Source organism: Varanus komodoensis, unplaced genomic scaffold (genome assembly GCF_004798865.1).
Source record: "Varanus komodoensis strain SLA01 unplaced genomic scaffold, ASM479886v1 scaffold29_1, whole genome shotgun sequence".
NCBI classification, from domain to species: domain Eukaryota; kingdom Metazoa; phylum Chordata; class Lepidosauria; order Squamata; family Varanidae; genus Varanus; species Varanus komodoensis.
In genome coordinates this window covers 8,832,914-8,853,468 of record NW_025335759.1, presented here as the reverse complement: position 1 = coordinate 8,853,468, position 20,555 = coordinate 8,832,914, and the positions used below count along the sequence as shown (strand labels likewise).

The following is a 20,555-nucleotide window of genomic DNA, read 5'->3' as shown; positions in this document are numbered from 1 at the left end:
TCGCCTGGTCTCCGGCTTCGTTTCGTGCAAGTGTGCAGAACAAGGGGAAGGGGGCGGCCGAGGATGAGGTGGCTGGATGGGGTCGCTGGGGCAGTGGGCGTGGGCTTGGGTGGACTGCAGGGATGGCGGCGGACAGGAAGGCCTGGAGGAGTGTCGTCCGTGGGGCCGCGGTGGGTTGGACGTGACTTTGCAACCAGCGACGAAAGAATAAGCTGGGATTTCGCAAGCAGCCCCTGAGTTCAGCATTCCCCATACAGTGGCCAATCAGCTGCCCGCAAAGACCCCACAGGCAGGACAGGAGGTCAACAGCACCCTCCAGCCCATGATCCCCAGAGAGTGGTGTATAGGGACCTACTGCCCCTGAGATTGGAGGTAGCCTATAACTATCAGAACCACTAGACATGGATAGCCTTCTCCTTCAGCAATTTCTCCAGATCAGAGTCAGACTGGGCAAGGGGGCGTAAGAAGAGCCAAGCTGGCTCAGGGCAAGTGTCCGGCAAGCCCAGCGTCCCGTTAATACAGGGGCCAACATGGGCGTATCCACACGCCACTGCCCAGGTTCTCCATCCACCGGGATCTTACCAGCTTCATGTTTCTGTACAGCTGAAATAACAGCAGAACCTCAAGGTGAGGCTGCAGTGCATTATTTTACTGGCGGGGAGGAGCTGTTGGTGGGGCAGAGAAGTCCAGCTGCTCTGTTTGCACACTTCTTTTTCCTGTTGTTCTGCATATGGCCTGCGATACCATGGCAACTTTGCCCGAATCCTGGGCAACCTCGCCAGGGCGCTCATGCAGCTCGTTGGCTGTGTGTCCGGCATGGCTGACTTCGGTCACTGCAGCACTGGAAATCTGAGGCATTCTGGACAACGTCCTGCCTAGTGAAATCTCTTCCCCCCTCCTGTTTGAGGTGCACACTGGACAAATCCACCAGCAAATTCTCCGGCATCGAGAACCGGTCGCTCCAGCTGTAGGAAGCCCTTGATCCCACCTTGCGGTCTTTGTTTTCATGTGGACCGGAGCCTCAGTGAATGTGACTGCACGCGCCGTTCCCAGCGGAGAGTGAGGCTGGCGTTGAAGCACAGGCTTTTCTCCTGCCTCGCAAGGAAGGCTTCAGCCCAGCAAGGGAGGACGGAGTTCCAGCTCTGCCGTTCTGTGATTCTATGTGACAGAGGAATTCTCTGCGCCTCCCATCCTGCTGGTCAGCTAAGTGGCCTGAATCCATCTGGGTCTCTCTGGATGGGCAGGGAAGAAGGATGCATCGCCATTAGGATACATCACGTCCTGGAAGACTTAGTCTCCTCCCTGGCCAGGATCGAAATCCAGACCCAGGAAGGACCCCTACCTAACCCCTAACCCAAACTGGCACCTGAACCAAGCCCTAACTCTCAACCCTTAATCCTGACTCCCACACTACCACTAATAAAAGTTCACTTAACAGTGAGGACCAAAGGAATCTTTCCCAAGGCAGCCCAGGCTGGAGAGGCAAGGAAGCAAAGCTGAGGTATTCTTCATGAGTTCCACTGAGCCTCCAACCCCTCCTCATTTCAGGAAGGACTTTCCCAGTCCCATCTTCTCCTGTATGTCACATTTTGGATGGACTCTTTTCACCTGTTGTGCGTGGAAGTGGGGTCCTTTGCCCTAGCTATTCCCTCTGTGGATTTAAAAGCCAGGGAGGTGATCGTTCCCCCAGTGATTATGATGACGTGAAGGGGCGCAGGTGAGTGTGTGAGGAAGCGCCATTGCGCTGCCCATCCTGTGCAGAAGACCAGCGATACGCACTGCACAGCAGCCGTGCATTTTTGACCCAGGGGTGTGCACGAAGCCAACCGGACCACCTGCTGCTGAGCCCTTCAGCACACAGAAGTGGAACATTGCAGGTATGACATCACTTCTGGGCTTTGAAGACAGGATGACACTGCAGCTGGCGGTGTCGGCAGCCACCTCCTGATGGCACCGGAGAAGGAGGAGATCTTTGCACAAGGTGCCCTGTCGTGTGTCCGTAAATCGTTCCATTTTCATTCTCTTTCCTTCTTGGCACAGAAGTGGGATTTATGGGCGTTCTGAAGACCTGTGCAGAGCACCGAGCTTGCAGAGCTGGCAACTGGAGTGTGACGATTGGCTCCGGGATCAGGCTGCCGTGGAGCACCTTTTGCTGTGACAGAGGGAGCTGCCGGCAGCGCATGTGTTCGACGGAGGCTTGCGACTCTGAGGCTGGGCTTCCAGGCTCCATAGAGCTATACATCCCCAAAGGCAGGGAAGGCTAGAGCAGCCCAACGTCCTTCCCTCCCATGCTGAGCGGCAAAGGAGGAGCAGTGTGTGGTCCGGATGTCGCCCTGTCCTTGCACCTCTGTAAGACTTGCGACTTGCCACTTGCTGCCCACTTGCCAGCCTGGGCAGCAGGTGGAAATGTCCAGCTAGTGGACGGGCTGGAATGCTGGGGCCAAACTGACCTGGGGTGGCCACTTATGAATTGCTGGAAGAAGAGGGACTGTATCGCCCCTCCAAAGGGGAAAAAAGGACAGAAAGAGGATACCTGTTTGCACGAACTATGCCTGCTGGGATGTATACGTATAGATGCAATTTCAAAATAATTTTCCTCTAAATGTAAATACAGCACTTCTCACCATAATATGGAAGACTGCATCCAGGCGACCTGTGTGCATTTCCATTCCACCTGTGCTCCAGGTGCCAAGTTTCTGACTGGCAACAATTCTAATGCGTCTTTATATTTAAATTGAACAGACTCAACAGAAGAGGCTTTGAAATGGAATACTTTTCCAGACGCCCATCTAATAGAGTGATGCAAAAAAGGACATTTCTTGATTTGACTCTATCAGATTTAATAAAGAGAAGGAATCCTGTGCTTGAATTTCAAGCCCCTGCCCCCCCCGGGACATAATGCATGAGTGTGTGTCACATTTTGACTAAAACCCTAAATAATTAAATCAGCCAAGCATATTCATGGAGCCCAGTGGGGAAGATTCCAGACTGCGGAGCCCAAGTCTGTGAGTTCAAATCCCCTCTGGAGAATTTAAGCTTTCCATTCAATATTTTTAACACAAGTGTTCATGGAGGGATGAAGAGAAATTAGACCAAGGAGTCATCCAAGCCTTCAGGATGGACTCTCATCCCAACCTACCTGACAGGGTTGTTGTTGAAGGGATAATTGAGAACAGGAAGAGGAGATTCACAGAAGCCACTTTGAGTTCATTATAAGAAGAGAGTGGGATATAAATCTAATAAATAAATAAAAATGAATATGTTCAAGCCTGACGGGAGGTCTTATTAGCTGCAACCTGCTTCGAACACCAGAGTTTAGTTCTCTCCCCTCTTCTGACCACTTTTCCTGACCTGAACCTTTGGCAGGTAACTGCAGAGAACATCAGGGGGCCACCGCTGTTCCTCCCTCATTTGACAGCACAGCCTGGGTGACACCTCCCTCCCTCCCGCCCGCCCTTTGGCTCCCACCAGCCTGGCTCCTGAAGGCTGGGCTAGGTTCCCCCTGGTGCAGGTGGTCCTCCAAGCCACATCCAAGGTCACAGAGGCCCAGCTCCTTCTCCCCTTCACCAGTTACTCCTTCATGGAATGAGCCAGCTGCCGCACTCCGATTTCCACACAGCCAGAAGGATCATGGATTGCGCTGGATCGGAGAACCATTGTGTTTATGTTGTGGGCATGCTGGAATCCCTTGTAAATATCAGAAAGTCTCTGAGGAGCACCATTTGATCTATTGCCAACTTACTTGCTGCTAATTCTGTAAGTGCGGCCCAGCAACAGCTCCCTTTCTGCAGGATGGGTGGATGAAGTTGGCCAGCCCCTCGGCTTGAGGCGCTCCTGAGACGCAGGGGCTGAAGGCTCCCAGTGGCCCAAAGTCCTCTGGCTGTTGGAAGAAGCCAGAATGGGCTTCCCTTTGCTCTCCAGTCCCAAGGCAATCCTGAGCACACCTGTGCAGGAAAGGTAGCTCTCATCCAGGGCTGACGTGGAATGGTTTGACCGGGTGACGGACTGGAGTTTGCAAGTGTTACGAACAACCGGACCAGATTTCAGTGGCTTTACTGTAGAGTAAATCTGATCTAGTTCCTTTTGAGGGCAGTTGGTTACCCTGTGGTATTCGCTACACCGGAGGTTGGGAACAAAACACCCAGCAATTCAATCCATTTAACTGGATCAAAATTGAATTAAGATTCAGCACAACAGGACACGGTCTCATTTGGAATGAGATGCGCTCATTTCTCTTTGCAGCTGCCGTCCTTTTGGGATTTGCTCCCAGAAGCTGCGGCACATGAAGCATCTGTGAGCAGAGCGAGGGGATGTCTGTTTTTTCTGGGGTTCTCACTTACACGCTCCACATGGCCAAGGGATGTTATCTGGCTGCGCCCCCCGCCAGCGCTGCCTGCCTTCACCACCGTTCCTGGGGAGGCCTCATTTCTTGGAGCATCAATGCGAAGCCCCCTTGTGTTTCCTGTTCTGCTCCTCCCACCTCCTCCTACTCCTGCTGCTACCGTTAGCTTAGCTCCTTCCTGTGGCCCACACAACACTCATGGACGCCCTGTTTCAGCTTCATCCATAATCAGAGGAGCAGCATTCTCAGATGCTACCTCTTCCCCTCTGAGGAGCAAAAAAAGATTTCATCAGACAAACATGTCTGCAGATGAGACATGGCTTGTGATGATTTGATCAGAGAAGCTCTTTCCAGGAAAGGGCAAGGCCGAAAGTGTGCCCGCTTGTGCTGTCCTACAGCAGGGGCAGGGAAATTCCCATCACACTTGAGAAGTGGCAGTGCTGCTTGGCGGTTATGTAGTCCAAAGAATATAGAAAGTGCTTCTCCTGAGTTTTTACATTCTAGAATCTTGAAGCTCTGGGGGGTTTGTTGTTTTAAATCAGCAACATATCCACTTATTTGTGATGGCTGTCAGTCTTGGGCATTACACTACACTACACTGCACTTGTATCCTACCTTTCTCCTTCTGGCAAGAAACCCAGGGCAGCTTGCAAGAATGTCCTCTTCTGCATTTTATTGTTGCAACAACAACCCTAGGAGGTAGACCAGGCAGAGAGTCAGTGACCGGCTGAAAGTCACCCAGCAAGCTTCATGGCCAAGTGGAGACTTGGAATCCGGTCTTCTTAGTCCCAGTCCCAGGGTGACACTCATACCCTGCACCATAATGGCCCTCTGGCTAGCCCTGACACAGAGAGTTCAGGTTCCCAGGATGGTGAATTCCCATCACTTCCATTAAATCCCTTTTCAAAGTCCTCTTAATTCAATGAGACTTTCGGCTCATCCTCTGATTGCCCATGTGCTGCCAAGCCTCTGCTAAGGATGACTAATAGACGTATATTCCTCTCCATTCGCACCCTGCCTCCAGCTCTGCCTCTTTTCTCCAATCTTCCCTCATTGTCAAATTTTAGATTGTAAGCTCCTTGGAGCAGAGAACTGTCCTCTTGAATGCTGAAACACGCCATGCATATGGGTGCGGATAAACAAGCAAGCAAACAAAAACCTGGGCTAGGTTTCCCCCCTTCACGTCCCTGCTTGACTGCCTTGGCACTTTTACGCTCATGCTGGCAAATGCAGCGAGCAAACGAGGCAGCCAGTTCCAGGCACTCTGGAACGAGATCCATTAAAGAGATCCATTGCAATCAGGCTGGAGGCCCAGTTTTGGAGTGGAAACTGCCTTGGTCACTCTGTGTGATGAGCTTTGCCAGGAGAGGGACCCTGTCGATTCTTTTGGGCGGCTTCATGGCCTTTGCACTCTTCAGCAGTTTCCTTCCCGCTCTCTCCCCCCTCCTGCAAATGCCCCAGAATGATGCCAGTCTTCATTCAGGGACAGGAACTGGGCAGGCTATGTACTAAGTCTGCTGGAAACTCTGTACTGCTCATCAGCTGTGGGGAATTATCCTGTGGCTGCCATAAGCAGATCAGGACAGTGTGAGAGACCCACTGCCCCTCCGAATGGAAAGTCACCCCGGATTTGTTGGTCTGGAGAAGCGAAGATGACGGCAGCCGCCTCCTGTCTCCCTTTCAAGCACCAGAGCCGGATGCAAAGGGTTCAGAAGAGCATGAAAATAACAGACCGGCCGCGGGCATGAAGGGCCCATCAGGGCCTGTGGTGCTGGGCCTGGGGCAACCGCCCCTTATCCAAGCCAACGAGTGTGGGGAAACAGCTTCAGATTCAAGCCAAACAGTATTACTGGAGGGCATTTCTCTCACATTTGAGATGCTTCATTTGAGATATTTCCCATTTAGATAATGCAAGGCACAATGTTGTAAAAAGCCCAAGTGATGAAGAACGCTTAATGGTCTGCCCCTCCCCCCCGCCCCTCATCTGCTCTCACTGCAGCGCACTCACCACTGGGCCCTGGCCAAGGCCGGGCCTCTTTCCCAGTGCCTTCAGCGGCTCTGCAGAAGCTCAGAAGGCTGGCCCAGCTTGGCATCCTAAAACTCTTAATTTGCATTATGGGAGGCAGAAAAACCAACACAATGCAGTGCAGCACAATGCAACGCAACACAACACAACGCATATGAGATTTTAATCCTTGGCCCCTTGGGGAGTTCATGCACCAAAGGGGAGGCTGAGGACGATGGCCTCTAAGGTAATGTGCAACTTGGGTTTCAGAGTCTTGCATAGCTTTATTTCACCAGAAATAGAATGAGAAAGAGGAAACAGAAGAGGAAAAGGAGAAGGCAGAACATGTTTTATCTGCCTCTTCCTCCCAACCTTTATCTGAAGTATGGGGATAATGATACACACGTCACAGAACTAGCGAAATGACTGATGAGAAAAAACAACACATGTGGTGCGTTGAGGAAACTAGCAATCATCCCCAGTTGATGTTGTTCATTTCTTACCCTTCTCTCTTGCCCTTTTCCCTGCACAAGGAACTCACGGTAACTCCTCCCCTTCCGATTTTCTTATTCTCATGACAACAACCCTGCGAGGCTAAAATTGAGAGGAGGAAAACCCTATCAGCTTCCTTGGATTCTTGTAAAGGGGAACATGGCAGGATATAACTGCAATATAATAATTACAACAATAGCAATAATAGCACTAATAAAAATGGAAGAGCCGAGTTTAACTAAAAATAAGAATGGTTACAGCTGCAACAAGAAGAAAAACTGCTGCCATGTGATGACTAGGTCAAAGAGGTCCCTAATCATTAGATTATGTGCTGATGTCTTCCCTGGAGCCTGGGTAACCGTGCAAGGCTCAGTACCTGCTTTCAGCAAGATGTTTTGAATAATGGCAAGCCAGAGATGCGGTGCGTTGGTCCAGTGAGCAGGACAATCAGAAGAACCAAGGCTGAAGAGGGGCCATCTACTGGCAAGCGTTGTGCTCCTGAAGGACACCCCCAAATTGTGGGGTATTCCTTGGTGGATGGATCACTGGCCCCTGAGCAACCTGGTGTTCTGCCAGCCGCTCTTCTGGGTCAAAGGGAAAGCGGCATTTCCAAGCCCGTAAGAACAATCACATGTCAACCCAGAGGGCACGTCTGATGCAAGCGGCTTGCATTTTGTTTAGGGCCTCTGGTGTCTGAAGCAAGTATGAGGAAATCACATGAAGATCCCAGGCTACGATTGAATCACAGGGTGACTAGGAGGGTCTTCCTTCTGGGGTTGGACTGGATTTCATCAGGTTCTGCTACTCCTGCAACATGGCCTCAACCTAGATCCAATCCTCCCTACTCTGGGAATTTAAAAACTAGACACATTAATTGCAACCCCACTCAGTCAATGTCACCTCTGGTTTGACCCTCAAGAGACAATATGCGAAGCATTTGTGGTCTGTTGCATGGCTAAGCAGAGCACAAGGGGGGTGGGGGGAGGCAGTTGATGTCATGGAAATGAGATAATGTCTCCATCTCCAGGAGGATGCAGAGTTTGGCTCCGGGGAAATAGCATGTAGGCTTGTTGTGGGGAATGTTTGCAAGCCCAGAGCACCCAAAGTGCATGGAATGCCAAGCTTCGGTTTTGTGCACCATGCAAACTATAATCTGGCTCTTTCAGCTCAAGGGCTGGATTATATTTTGGAGAAGCTCTGGGATGGTGCGTTCGGGGTGGCCAGAGAGGAAGACTGCCCGGTGAGCTGCAAGGAAAGGGGGTGGAGCAAAAAGGCACTTCCCTGCAGCACACATTTCAGCTTAATGCTTTTAGTGCTGGGAACTGAGGCCCTGGCAAGGCGTTTCGGCCTTTTGCAATGGGGAAAATGGCACACAAGCCAAGTAAGCACCAATCGATTAGTGGCTGAGGGAGAGGCGGTGCAGCCGTCTGGGGCTGGGGATTCCAGGGGGGCTGGACAGAGCCTCTGAGCTGACTTCCCCACCCATGATTTGGAGGAAGGGAGGTTAAGAGCCCCTAGGGAGCTATCTATGCTGCACCAGACCACTTAGACCAGGGGTCTCAAACTCAGCTTACCTGGGGGCCACTGGAAGTAGAGGCTGGGTGAGGCTGGGCCGCATCAAGTATTCCCCCACCACGGTGGTGGTGGGCCGCTCATCCCGTGGCTGGCCCGGGTGCCACCGGTGCTTTGAAGGCCGCAGGGTGCCCCCCCGTGCCCCGCCCATCCCGGCAATTGGCCCGCGGGCCGCAAGTTTGAGACCCCTGACTTAGAGGGATCCACTGAGAGAGCTCTGGGCAATGATGCTCCGTGGGGCTGGAGACCTGCTGCTTAGCAAAGCAGTTGCCCCTTGCCCACCCTCGAATTTGGCTGCTGAATGGAAGGGCGCTTGTGGCTTCGCTCTTACCTGGAAGGGCCGCAAGCTCAGGTCTGCTACTGAGGCCCAGTGTTTCATGCTCCTTGGTTCAGCTGCTATCACTTGGTCCCAGTAAAAAGACAAACTCAACTTGGAAAGCACCATTCATGTATGGCAAAGCTCCTTGCTGCAGTCTCTTTCTCTCTCTCTCTCTCTCTGTGTGTGTGAGAGAGAGAGAGAGGGAGGGAGGGAGAGATGGAGAAGCCAGCTTTTAATGAGCACACAGAGGATGCTAATGATGGAGGAAGTAAAAGCCAGGGGAGGGAACATAGGCAATCAATGACAGATGCCAATAAGTGGGGAAGGAGGAAGGCAGACGAGAGAGAGAGAAGAGCTGCCCCTTCCTGGGTCTGGTTCCAGCTGCCTGCCAGCTGCTGCAGCAGCCAGTGAAGGGAGATTGATCTGGGAGCGATCTGAGGGTGGTGCTGCTCGGGGGGGGGGGGGGGGCGGGGGCAGCAGCCCGTCAGTTTCCCTTGTCTTGGATCCATGTGGAGACTTTCATCAGAGAAACACCAAGGGCAGAGATTTTCCTGCTGCTGTAGATGCTGTGCCAGTTCTGGATCACCGTTGAATGACTGTGGATGCCACCACCCATCTGGACCAGAGGAAGCCCAAGCAAAGCATCAGAGAGGGAGGGAGGGGGGGGCCTTTTCCATGGAGCAAGCACCATTCAGGGCAGGTTCTGGGTACAGGTGCATGAGTGGGATGGTTGAGGGCAGGCTGCATCAGTGGTGGATTCCCGAGGCCAGTGAGCTCTTGACTGTGGATGACCCGGAGGAGGGACCCACCATGGCAGGCTGAAGGGGCATCGGCCTGGGTCCTTAACGAGTGTGGCGAGCCCAGCTTGGCCAGTTGAAGGGCTGCAGTTTCCTCTTCTCTCAGCTCTTGCCCAGTCTCCCAGCTTCTTCCACTCCTCATGCACAAATTTGCACGTTGTGTCCCTCCCTCTTGCACCCAGTTCCGGAGGCAGCCATTGGAGAGTCAACTCCCTTGTCCAGGATACTGAATATTGATGGTAGTGTGTGCCTGGGGGAGTGTCTGGGGGAGACAGGAGAGGCTGGGAGGCAGAGATGCAGGCACGGAGGGGGAAGCAGAGAGAGAGAGAAGTGAGGAAAAGGGGAAACAGGGAGAGAGGAGGGAAAGAGTCTGGAAAAAATAGGGGGAGCGTGCAGGGACACACCCAGTTCCGAGTGCTGAAAGCAGCCTTCCCAGCCTGGAACTTTCCAGACATGCTGGAAACTCCCATCACCTCCAACCAGAGCAGCCAATGACAGTCCTGGCTGGAGAGGATGGCAGTTCGGGAGCAACTGTCCCCAAACTCTGGGGGCTGGGGAAGGCTACTGCAAAGTAATTTGCTTCATTGTTTTGCTTTGGATAGTTTGTGAGCTGTTCTGGGTATATGAGTTTGTTCTGGACACACACACATACCGAGAGAGAGAGAGAGGGAGGGAGGGAGAGAGAGAGAGAGAGAGAAATTCTTCAGAAAGAAACAGCATACCATCAGAGCAGGTCAGACTTTTATTTCGGCATCCAATTGCCAAAAATCCTCAGACTCCCCTTTGCGGGCTCGCATTCCAAACTGCCCGACCACAAAGGTCAGCTTCCCAGAAGCCTGGCATCCTCTAGATGTGTTGGCAGTTGTACTCCAACATGACTGGAGGCCACCAAATTAGGGAGGGTCAATGTTAAAAGAAGGATCCCTCCCCATGTAATGTGATCCTTTTCCCACTGCATGGGCAATGCCCCTTGAGAGACACAGGGTATTATTTGGCAGGGTTCCCCAGGAAAAGAAGCAATGCCTCCAGTCCCTTTCTATGATTTAATCAAAGCACATTGCAACAGGGCATTGTAACCTGTAATTGCAAAACTGCTTCAGCTCAGGGTTACCCTGTGAATTCTTCTGACTTGTCCACAACCAGCAGGAAGAGACCAGCAGTAGACTGAGGCATTGCAAAGGACATGTGGACTGACGCGAGCCCAAACTATCCAAAGCAAGGTCTGACTGGAAGGTGAGCTGTTGCTGGGTACGTACATCCCCCTTTTCAAAGGTCAGCATTTCCCCCAGTATCTCAGAAGGTATTTCTTATCTTTTCTGCAAGGATGTCAAATGGAAACTGAGAGTTACAGAGATGGCTCCGTTCAGCTCTTCTTCAGAAAGCTGCTTTGTCACCACTCGAAGTTGGCCTCAGTGCCTCAGAGGGGGGTGGGGAGCAAGGCGGAGGGTGGGGAGTTGTTTTGGTGCCTCCTCCCTCTTTCTGGGAAATGTTTGGCTGCTTTCTCTGTCAAGCAACCCCAGCTAGATCAGAGACAGAGACTTTGCTGCATGCAACAAGCTCTCCAGCCCAGCTCTGATTCCAGCCTCAGGCACCATCTGGTCCCATGGAGACCCCTTTCATCATCTGCCTCCTTGCTCTGTTCATAGCTAGGGGTGAGTAGCTTGTCTTAGGATGGCTGGAATTCAGGAGGTCCAAGCCTTCTCCAGAAGGGGAAAAATGAGAGAAATAATTGTGTATATCTGCTAACTCTGAAAATGTTTTCTTGGAATTGTCAACTCACCCATTGCAGGTGTACATAGGCAGTAACCACATTTGATAATGTATTGAAATAAGAGGATGGAGTGACTTCATTCTGGCAGTATCAGGGGCTAAGTTGCTAAAAATAGATGAAGGCAAGAACTGTTGTCTAAATGGAACAGCAAGGTTTGTTTTGTTTAATTGGCATGTGTGGGGGAATATTTGGGCTCCACTATAGGCTGCTCTTGAGTCAGCACTGGGAATAGGGCTAAGGTTGCTTTGCACGAAGAGAAGACGGTGGTGGGTTTGCGTGACACAAGGGGGGGGGGAGTTTCTAAGCCACGGTGCTCGTTATTCACTCCTTTACGTACCAGTCATGTGCTGGCTCATTTCTTTAACCAACAGCGGATGCTGCTGGCTGTAACATCAGCGGAGTGATGTATATGCTTGGAGCATCCACTCCTTAAATCTGCCTTTAAGGAGCCGTATTTGCGTGGGGCATCTGCCTTTAAGGAGCTATCCATGGTGCTGAACTCTAGGCTCAATTAGGCACCACGGACAGCTCTTTGGAGCCGCTAAGATCAGCACCACGGACAGCTCTTTAGAAACCCCAGGCGCACGCCTGCCTCCCTGACAGTGGAATCAATAGCCCCTGCTGCTAACGACCCTGTGTGTGGCACAGTTGTGATGTCTGAGCACAATGAGGATGGGTGGCTTGGATGTTTAACAAGCTGCCCACCAAACCCACAGCAGAGTGTGGGCTCTGGGTGGCTTGTTAGCCACTCGTATGTAACCTTGCTGTTTGGACATCACAACAACCTGGTGAGGGCGATTAGTGAAATTAGCCGGCTGGCCGGTTGGCAAGCCACTGTGGCTTATTAGCCACCCTTGTATCATGTGAACTGTGGTTTTGGGTAGTTCAGGACCTGATGGATCTGGGACGCTGCCAATCACCATTTTTGGAAGCACCTCAAGAGAAACCATTGTAGGTTTTGCTGAAATTGGATGGCCACTCTCTTCTTTGCCCTGCCAAAGAAAAGAATGTGAGAGGCAAGGAGGTGAATCTGCTTGACCCTTTCTTCTCCTGCTTTTAGGAGTGTCTCTAGAATGTCCCACTTGCAACACCACTGGGAAGGCTTGCCAGGGACTTATGAAGGCCTGTGACCCTGAATATGACAAGTGTGGCATCATCCAGACAGTGAAGATCATTGGTAAGTGCAAATGACCTAAAGACAGAAATGGGATGGATGAATGAATGGATCTTGGGCAAATGTACAACGGCATTCTCACTTCCGTGGGCTGGGCCGGCTGGAACATTTTTATTTATTTATTTATATCCTGCCTTTTTCCTACCAAGGGCTCAAGGCAGCTTACATCTCCTCCTCCATTTTATCCCCACAACAACAACCCTGTGAGGTAGGCTGGGCTGAGAGTCTGTGACTGGCCCAAAGTCACCCAGTTGGCTCCATGGCTGAGTGGGGACTCAAACCCAGATCCTCTGAGTCCCAGTCCCATGCTCTTAACCACTGCATCACACATTCATGCTAAGTGCCCTGTAGATCAGGAATCATGACGTTTGGTCCCTTTGATGACTTCATCATCTGGAGCCTCCATTAGTGAAAATTCTCCCTACTGTGCTCCTGGATATTGAGTACCTTTTCAAGGTCTTAGGGCTGCTCTGAGATGCCAGGAAGCAATACGGAAATGCTGTGGTCGCCTCAAAATGCATGCTTTGGGTCCACCCATTTGTTCTTGCTTTTGGTTTTGGATGGGGGAGAGGCGGGTAGCTGGGGGGAGAACATCGCAGCAACGGCAGACTGCTCTGGCAAAGGCTGCTGCTTCTGGGCCCCCAAACAACCCTGATGGGGGTTCTGAGAGTGCGTGGTTGCAGCAGATGTTGTCATAGCCAGAGGTAGGCAGAACCCTTCCCGGGCTGCTGGAAGCCCCCTCATGCCAGAGCTGGGAGAATGGGAGGAGATGCAGAGGCCAAGCCGGGGCGAGCGCTAGTTTTCCTGAGGTTTCGGTGTCCTAGCAGAGGAGCATGGAGCAAAACCGATGGATCCAGAAGGCCCAGAGAGGGGCGGTGGCTGCAGCTTGGAGAAGAGGCCATATCTCTGAGGAGTGGCTGAAGCTCTTTCCCTGAAAGGAAGTAGGGTTTCCCCTCGTGGCTGGTCGGGGTACAGGCACTGTGTGCAAAGACCCGCGCACTTGCCAAAGCAGCCCTGGAGCTCTTCAAAACATGAATTGATTTGGAAGTAAGAGTGGGTGAAAAATCAGCTGGGATCACAATTTGACATGAGAGTGCCCAACTGGCACCGTCCCCCCAAAACTTGCAGTGGAATGCACCTTATGAAAGGAATCTATGCAGTTCTGAGACTTGCAAAAAGGAGTTTTTTTTCCCTTAGGTGGTTTGTGGGGGGAAGAGGATGAATACCTTCAAATGTGTATCTCTGAATGTGCAAATGTGTACATCTGGAATAAGAGGGGAAAGAAACAGAATACATAAATAAACATGTGCATCAGACCACACTGCTGTCCTCAGTGGGTGGTAGGCAGATGTACCTTTAAGAAAGCCATACAAATAGGCATACATTTAGCAAGAAGTGTACAAAAATAGGTATGAATTTTTATAGGAGGGAAAACTCACAAGCCAGTGCAGACCTGGATCAGAAAGGCAGAGGAAAAGCAAAACCTTGCCTCATTTACCCAGCCTTCTTCGGACTCTGTGGTCCTAATGAAGGGACTGTAATTTCAATTGGCTGTTTAGCACATTCCTGAACATCACCTGACTGCAAATAGTGATCTTCCCAGTGGGTAAATGCATCACCCAGAAACAGTTCTTCTCAAAAGACAGTCTCAGCATCATGAGTTTGTGATGGAATCCAATCTCCAACAGGCTTCTCAACTCAGAGTATCCAAGTTTTCTTTCCTCATAAGGCAGAGACACATTTCTCAAAGTAAGAGCTATGACAATTTGGGCAGCCTGGGGATTTGAATGTTTCCATAGTGTCAGTAGAAATTCATGCAGCAGTTTGCAGCTTCACCTTGCCTCCTTGTAAACTGGCACTTTTCTTTGGATCACACCATCCCCTTTTTCTCCACAACAAAGAAAAGCTTCTCTGAAAAGCCACACATTGTGGAATGACTTTGGGTAGCTCCAGACAGGCAGATCGGCTCTGGTGTTGCTAGTCCAAAAATGCTATTTAGCTGTTCTATCATCCACCTCATCCCCTTTTTCTAAGATCGTGTCTCCTTCTTGATCCCCACAGCATCCAACCAGAGCAACCACATTGAGAAGAAGTGCATCCGATCTTCCCTGTGCAACAAGGGAATCAGTGTCTTAGATATGGGCAAGGGAGGAACCATCATAAGCAACATTTCCTGCTGTGTGGGAGCTGATTGCCAGAAGAACCCTTCCTCCTGTGAGTCATGGCCTTTCCCCACTTTCCTTTCCCCAATTTGTCTTATCCAACTCTCTGAGAGCCTTCTATCACATGAACTTTTCCTCTGTCGTATGCCTTCTCCCCACCCTTTAAATCCACTGGAATTGCAGAAGTCTGTACTCTGATCACTTAACCAACAGTCCCAACAGATAAATGACTCCAGGTCTCCTTTGGGATAATTTGATTTTGTCTGTTCCCCCTGCTGTAGGAATCACAGTAGTGAATTTCTGCCAGCTTCCATACTGGGAGGGAAGAGGCAGCTGTACCTGACCCCCTGCCTCCCGTGATGCTACTCCACTGATCAGGAGAAAACTGAAAGCCAGATTCCTGGCACTGATATGCAGTCAAGTCAACCCAAAGGGTCCCTTCCAGTTGACAACAACAGGGTCTTACATTAAGCAGTCTTCTTCTCCGTAGCATTTGCAGAATCCTTTAAGATATAAGCACACAGATGCAAAAACTCAGTCACACCCCAAAAGACTCCTAGTTCAAGTTGAGTTGACTCTGAACATCAGACTTCCAAAGACTGATTCAACACTGGCCAAATAAGCCAGGCATGGCTTTGACCCGTCTTCCTAGCTGTGGTCCCATCAGGTAACATGAAAAAAGATTTTGCAAAGAACAGACTAAAGCATCAGCCTGTCACCAATCAGAAACCTCAAGAGGGATTTAGGAGGTGGCCTGGTGATGTAATTTGTTGAGATGATTGAACAGAGTTGGGTTCCAGGAAACCAGATTCTGGCTCGATATCAGGAAAATTTTCCAGATTGTCAGAGCAGTATGACAATGGAAGCCATGGCCTAGGGAGGTGGTGGGCTGTTCCACACGGGAGGCATTCAGGACGCAACTGGACAGCGCTCTGAGAGGAGAGTTTGACTGGGAGGCCTGCCCTGAGCAGGGGTTGGACTCAATGGCCTTCTGGCCCCTCCCAACTCTACTATTCTAGGATTCTAGAGGGAGTGATCTTCTGGGCTACACCGGTCTGCTTTCTCCTCTAATCTAACTGCCTCCTTTCCCTTGCAGGGCCCACCAGAAACACGTCTTCGGCCAGTGAAAAGAAGACCTGCCCAGCCTGCTTCTCTCAGGGGACTGAATGCAAGGAAGAGACCATCGACTGTGCTAAAGCGGGCGAGGTCTATTGCGCCGAGGTGTTTCAGCAGACAACAGAGGAAGGTAACAGGCCCTGATTTCCTCCCCCAGCCCCCCAGCACGCACACACACCTACCCAGTGGCGGGAACAGCATTATTTGCACCATTAGCCCCTTCTGGGGTGGAGAGGAGATTGATGCCTTCTCCGAAAACCAATCATGGAAGGCAATCATGGGGCACCGCAAACCCTCCGTGCTGACTGTCATCTCCTGCTATCTTCTTTTCCAGATGGAAAAATAAAGACCACCATGAAGGGCTGTGCCAACAAGGATTTCTGTGAGACTATGGAGATGTTCTCCACTGGTGCGACGACTTTACTGACAGACAGCCAATGCAAGCTTGCCACTGGGGCAGCCAGCACCATTTCGGGGTTCTGTGGATTCTTTCTTTTGGTCCCTGCTGGGCTCCTCTTTGGGACAGTCCACCTTTGATATCCCCCCAGCAGCGAGACTTGGGGTGCCTGCTCCAGCAATTCCTCCCCCACTGCACCTTGCTTGTGTCTCTTTGACCTTCTACAGATGATAGGCTTTTTGGAGAACGCAGAACTCTCATTGCCCACAGTATCAAGATCCTTGGTCCCCCCCCCCCTCTTTTGATGCATCATCGTGATCTGCATAATGACATGTGGCAGCCAGGGCAGGAGCCATGGCTCAGCATGATCGGGCCACTGCCAGGGTGCCTGCTCCCACAGGGGTCCTGCTCCCAGTCTCTGCAGTCCACTGGCCATGCCGTTCCTCCTCTTTGCTGTTGTTCGGCTGCCCTCTCTGAGCAACTGAGTAGCGGAGGGGTAGAAGAACAGGGGAAAGAAAAGGGCAGTTGTGTCGCTCCCCTAGCCTGCCTCGATGGTCAGCTATGCAGGTGGGGCCCAAAGGAGGCCAGTGAGTGAATGGGCGATACCAGCCAAGAGGAGGCGGTGGGCCATGGACTGCATCTTGCCCAAGTCCACCGCCCCCAGCCTGGAGCTTGCACGGCAGGCAGCTCTCCACGCACGGCATGGGTTGGTCACGCTCACCAGCAGGTGGCACTGGTTGGTGGCAGGTGAAGGAGCGGCTCAGTCCTGGGTGGCGCGATGCAACCGTGTGCCGTGCAGAGCAGTGCCTGGTGCAGACCAAAGGTATGATCAGCCCACGGCGGGCATAGTGGGTGCTTCTCACACCCCGACCCCAGGTCATCCCACACCAATGGATGGCTGCCTTAGCTGGGGCCAGGCCACTGCCCGGTCCAGCCCATTGCCTTCTGTTTCACCCAGTGCCTGGAGCTCCCCAAACCTTCAGGCCAGGTTTTTCCCAGATGTTTCCTCAGCCCTCCCACTTTCCTCAGAGACTTTACCTGCATTTTAGAGCTTGAACACGAGACTTTCCACATGCAGAACTCCCACTGGACTGCCCTGCCATGGAGTGCGGGGCAGGGGATGCTCCCTGCCTTTCTCTTGTGCTCCCCAGAGATGCCACCCGATCCTCCCACCCAGCAGCTGCCGAGCACGATTCTCCTCCACCGCCAGGAAACAAGCCAGTTTCTGCCAAATTTTGAGCAGTATGTGGGGGGGAAATGCCCCCACTAGCTCCCAGCACTGCAGCCAGTGTGCCTGCATGGGCTATGCTTCCTGGGATGATGGGAGTTGCAGTCCAGCATCCCCAGAGGACATGAGCTTGGCATAGCTGGCGTTGGATCATCCGTATTCTTTGAGGACTGAGCCGTCAGAGTGCGAATGCATTCCAGGGTTACACCGATTGCGCCGTATTGAATGATGGTTTTGTGCCTTTGGTCCCACACTGGCCGTTCTCCCTTACCTACTGCTTCTCTCCCTGCCACATCCCATGCTGGAGGGTCCCATGACTTCTAGGGGCAGCTTTTGGGGTGGCACTTGAGGCGATGATTGCTAGAGAAGACTGGAAATGAGCTGGTGCCCTGCCTTGTGGGAGCAGAAGCGCTTTATGTTAGAGCCAAGCCTGGTATAACTTATTGCTCTTTTTGGCCTGCCAGTCCTGACTTCTGACTGATTAAACGAGAAGAATGTGTCACCCGTGTGCACCTTCATGTGGGAGCCATGAGAAGTTTCAGGGGCTTCAGCTTATTCAGCTTCCTTAGGGGGAGAAGGTCAACGGAGGTTTCTGCTTCATCTCTCATCTGAGGCTTCGCATGTTGTGCTCACAAGAAATGCTCACAGCATCCCCACTCTACAAGTCTCAGCTCCTCCTCAGAAATTTGGGGGTTCTGCTTCTTTGCCGACTACTGCCCACACACCCCGACTTTCTGCTATATACACAGGCCTCTCTCGCCACATCAAAGGATACAAGCTCAGGAATTAAGGAAGGGGTGCAGAACGTAAATCTTTTCTGTAATTAAACTCACTGAGCTGTAAGGAAAGCGTAGAAGGTAGCTGAGAATGACACCAAACGCAGAACAATATTTTGAATAGACACATTTAAAATCCAAGCTGAGCTGAGGTTTTCTGCAAAACCTCCAGAAAAGAAGCAGCTACAAAAAAGACAGAGAACAAAATAGGTGTGTGTGTTTTGAGGGGGCTGAACGTATAATAAAGTATTCAGGAATGTGGGTGCAAACAGCATTTGACAACAGTAGCATTTTTTCTTATTTATCTGAAAACTCAGCTTGGGTGTGGTTGCAATGGCAGCTGCCCTGCTTTCCCTTCCTACCCTGCCAGCACGGACTCCAAACATGCCTGGTTCGGAACCATGCAGCGTCAGGAGGCTGTGCCATTCCAGGGGCATTGTGGGAAAACTGACCACTGGGCCCTGTTTGGGGTACCACTGCTATTTGCCAGCAGCAATGAGCAATACTTTATTGGTGTCAAGAAACACACATGGTTTATTTGAACAGGATGATGGCGATCTCATTCAAGTATTTGTAGCAAATAACTTTTGTGGGGCTGGTCTAGTGAAAGCGTTAGGGTTAGGGTTAAGTTCTATAGCTCCCAGCATGTCCCAGAGAGTAGGAGGGAGTTTTTTTTTCTTGGTTTAAACTTATATAGGTGTCTAAATATCAAAACATTCCAATGGAAGTAAATTTACAAGGGATCGGAGCCTGACTTTGTCAGACTAGGCCCATGGAAAGCAATGGCACTTGGGTTGGTTATGACTAACCTCAGAGATTTCAATGCATCTGCCCTAAATATGACTACATCTTGTTTCAATCTAAGGAAGTGTCTTTCAGAAGGTGCTGTGATCCCTCATTACATTTTGGATGAATGATTCACACATACATTATAACAATGAAAATATGGGAGTGTTTTTGGAATAGGGCTGGCAAGCAAAAAAATTAAATCAAAATGGAACCTGGGTTGGTTGGCTGGTATGGGTTGTATGTCCAGTGCTCCATTGGCAGAAGCCTCTTTCATCCAGAAGAAGATTCCATCCACGTTTAGGGAAGAAGTGCATTTTGCTGCTTACCCTCTCCTTCCGGTCTCCACCAACGTTGCTTCCAAGGATTTGGGGACCCTTCAGAACAGTGTGGAAGGGGAGGCGGGTCACGCCAGAGCAGTGGGAACCGGCAAAAGAACCTCTCTCCTTGACATTGATGCATCTGTCTCTTCTTTCCCACTTTCAACTTTTTCAACAAGAACGTCAAGTTCTTTATATTTGGTTCATGAAAAATGTTGTGAATTGTGTGAAATTCATTACTGGAGTCCTTTCTCTGGGCTACAAGGAATCCCTCCTCAGCCCAAACTAACTTCAAAACTTCTCCGGGCTTTGTCTGCATACTTGCAGGACCATAAGAGCATAAATTGCACAATTTAGGAAGGAAGGAAGGAAGGAAGGAAGGAAGGAAGGAAGGAAGTTGGTATTGGCAGGATCTTGAATGCTTACATCATTCCTTACTTCTGCAGTGCTGTCTGGAGAACACACTATCCTGGCAATTCTCCAGAAAGAAAGTACAAGCAACATTATGAGGGAACAGGACTGCGAAACCATTAAAGGCTCTGCAGGATGCAAAGACATTTTTAAAAAATATGACTAACATTATCTAAATGGAAAATTGCTTTCCTGCCTTTATGCTTTTCATTAAAGTGCTTTGCAAGATGCATTAAATTCCCAAGGCCTTGCCCCCAGAAGAGGCAAAATAAAAGGAAAGTTGGCAGTCAGGGCTGGCCCAAGGCAGTCCTGAAGCACGCCTGGGGATGGGGCTAGCCTGGGGGAAAGAGGGTGGGCTGCTTCCTCCTTGACTGTCTGCTCCTATGACCCAGCATCTCCCACTCTGTCACACATAACGCTGGTCCTCTCTTGGTTCCACTGGCTGCCAATTGAAGTCTAGGTCCAATTTAAGGTGCTGGTGATGACCTAAAAAGCCCTGAACGGCTTGGGTCCGAGATACCTGAAGGAGCCCCTTCTCTCCTATGTGTCTGCCCACCTCTTGAGATCTGAGGCAGAGGTCCTGCTCCGGAAGCCCTCCTTGAAGGAGATCAGGAGGGCCAGAAGTCTAGAGGCATGTCAAGACAGGAAGATGTTTTAGACTGGTGTTTGGTGGGTGTTTGTGTGTGTGAAGGTTTTGATCTAGGAAGTTGTCTACTGCCTCAGAAAAGAGTTCTGGAGTAAGGTCTTTGAAAGTTCAAAGCATTTGAGAGATCAGAAATACCCTGGCTAGACATTGTCCAAACTGGAAGTAATCTGTTTGCCCTTTTCTTGCCCTTGTCAAGATACATTATGCAAGCATGCTTTTAAAAATCTATTTCAGTCCTCAG

The 20,555-nt window shown here is 50.9% G+C and overlaps 1 protein-coding gene across 1 annotated transcript; it reads left to right on the top strand.

The window, feature by feature from the left end:
• The first annotated feature begins 11,130 nt into the window (after positions 1-11,130).
• Positions 11,131-17,386, top strand: LOC123026054 (phospholipase A2 inhibitor gamma subunit B-like). The gene is made up of 6 exons (XM_044435288.1): positions 11,131-11,179; positions 12,359-12,475; positions 14,534-14,686; positions 15,731-15,880; positions 16,085-16,226; positions 17,299-17,386. The coding sequence occupies exons 1-6, from the start codon at positions 11,131-11,133 to the stop codon at positions 17,384-17,386; spliced, it is 699 nt and encodes a 232-aa protein (XP_044291223.1).
• Positions 17,387-20,555: the final 3,169 nt, after the last annotated feature.

Excerpts from the sequence above, each read along its gene's own strand:
- LOC123026054 (XM_044435288.1), top strand. The coding sequence starts at position 11,131 with ATGGAGACCCCTTTCATCATCTGCCTCCTTGCTCTGTTCATAGCTAGG. Across the intron at positions 14,687-15,730 it reads CCAGAAGAACCCTTCCTCCT|GGCCCACCAGAAACACGTCT; the intron begins GTGAGTCATGGC and ends TTTCCCTTGCAG. Across the intron at positions 15,881-16,084 it reads TCAGCAGACAACAGAGGAAG|ATGGAAAAATAAAGACCACC; the intron begins GTAACAGGCCCT and ends CTTCTTTTCCAG.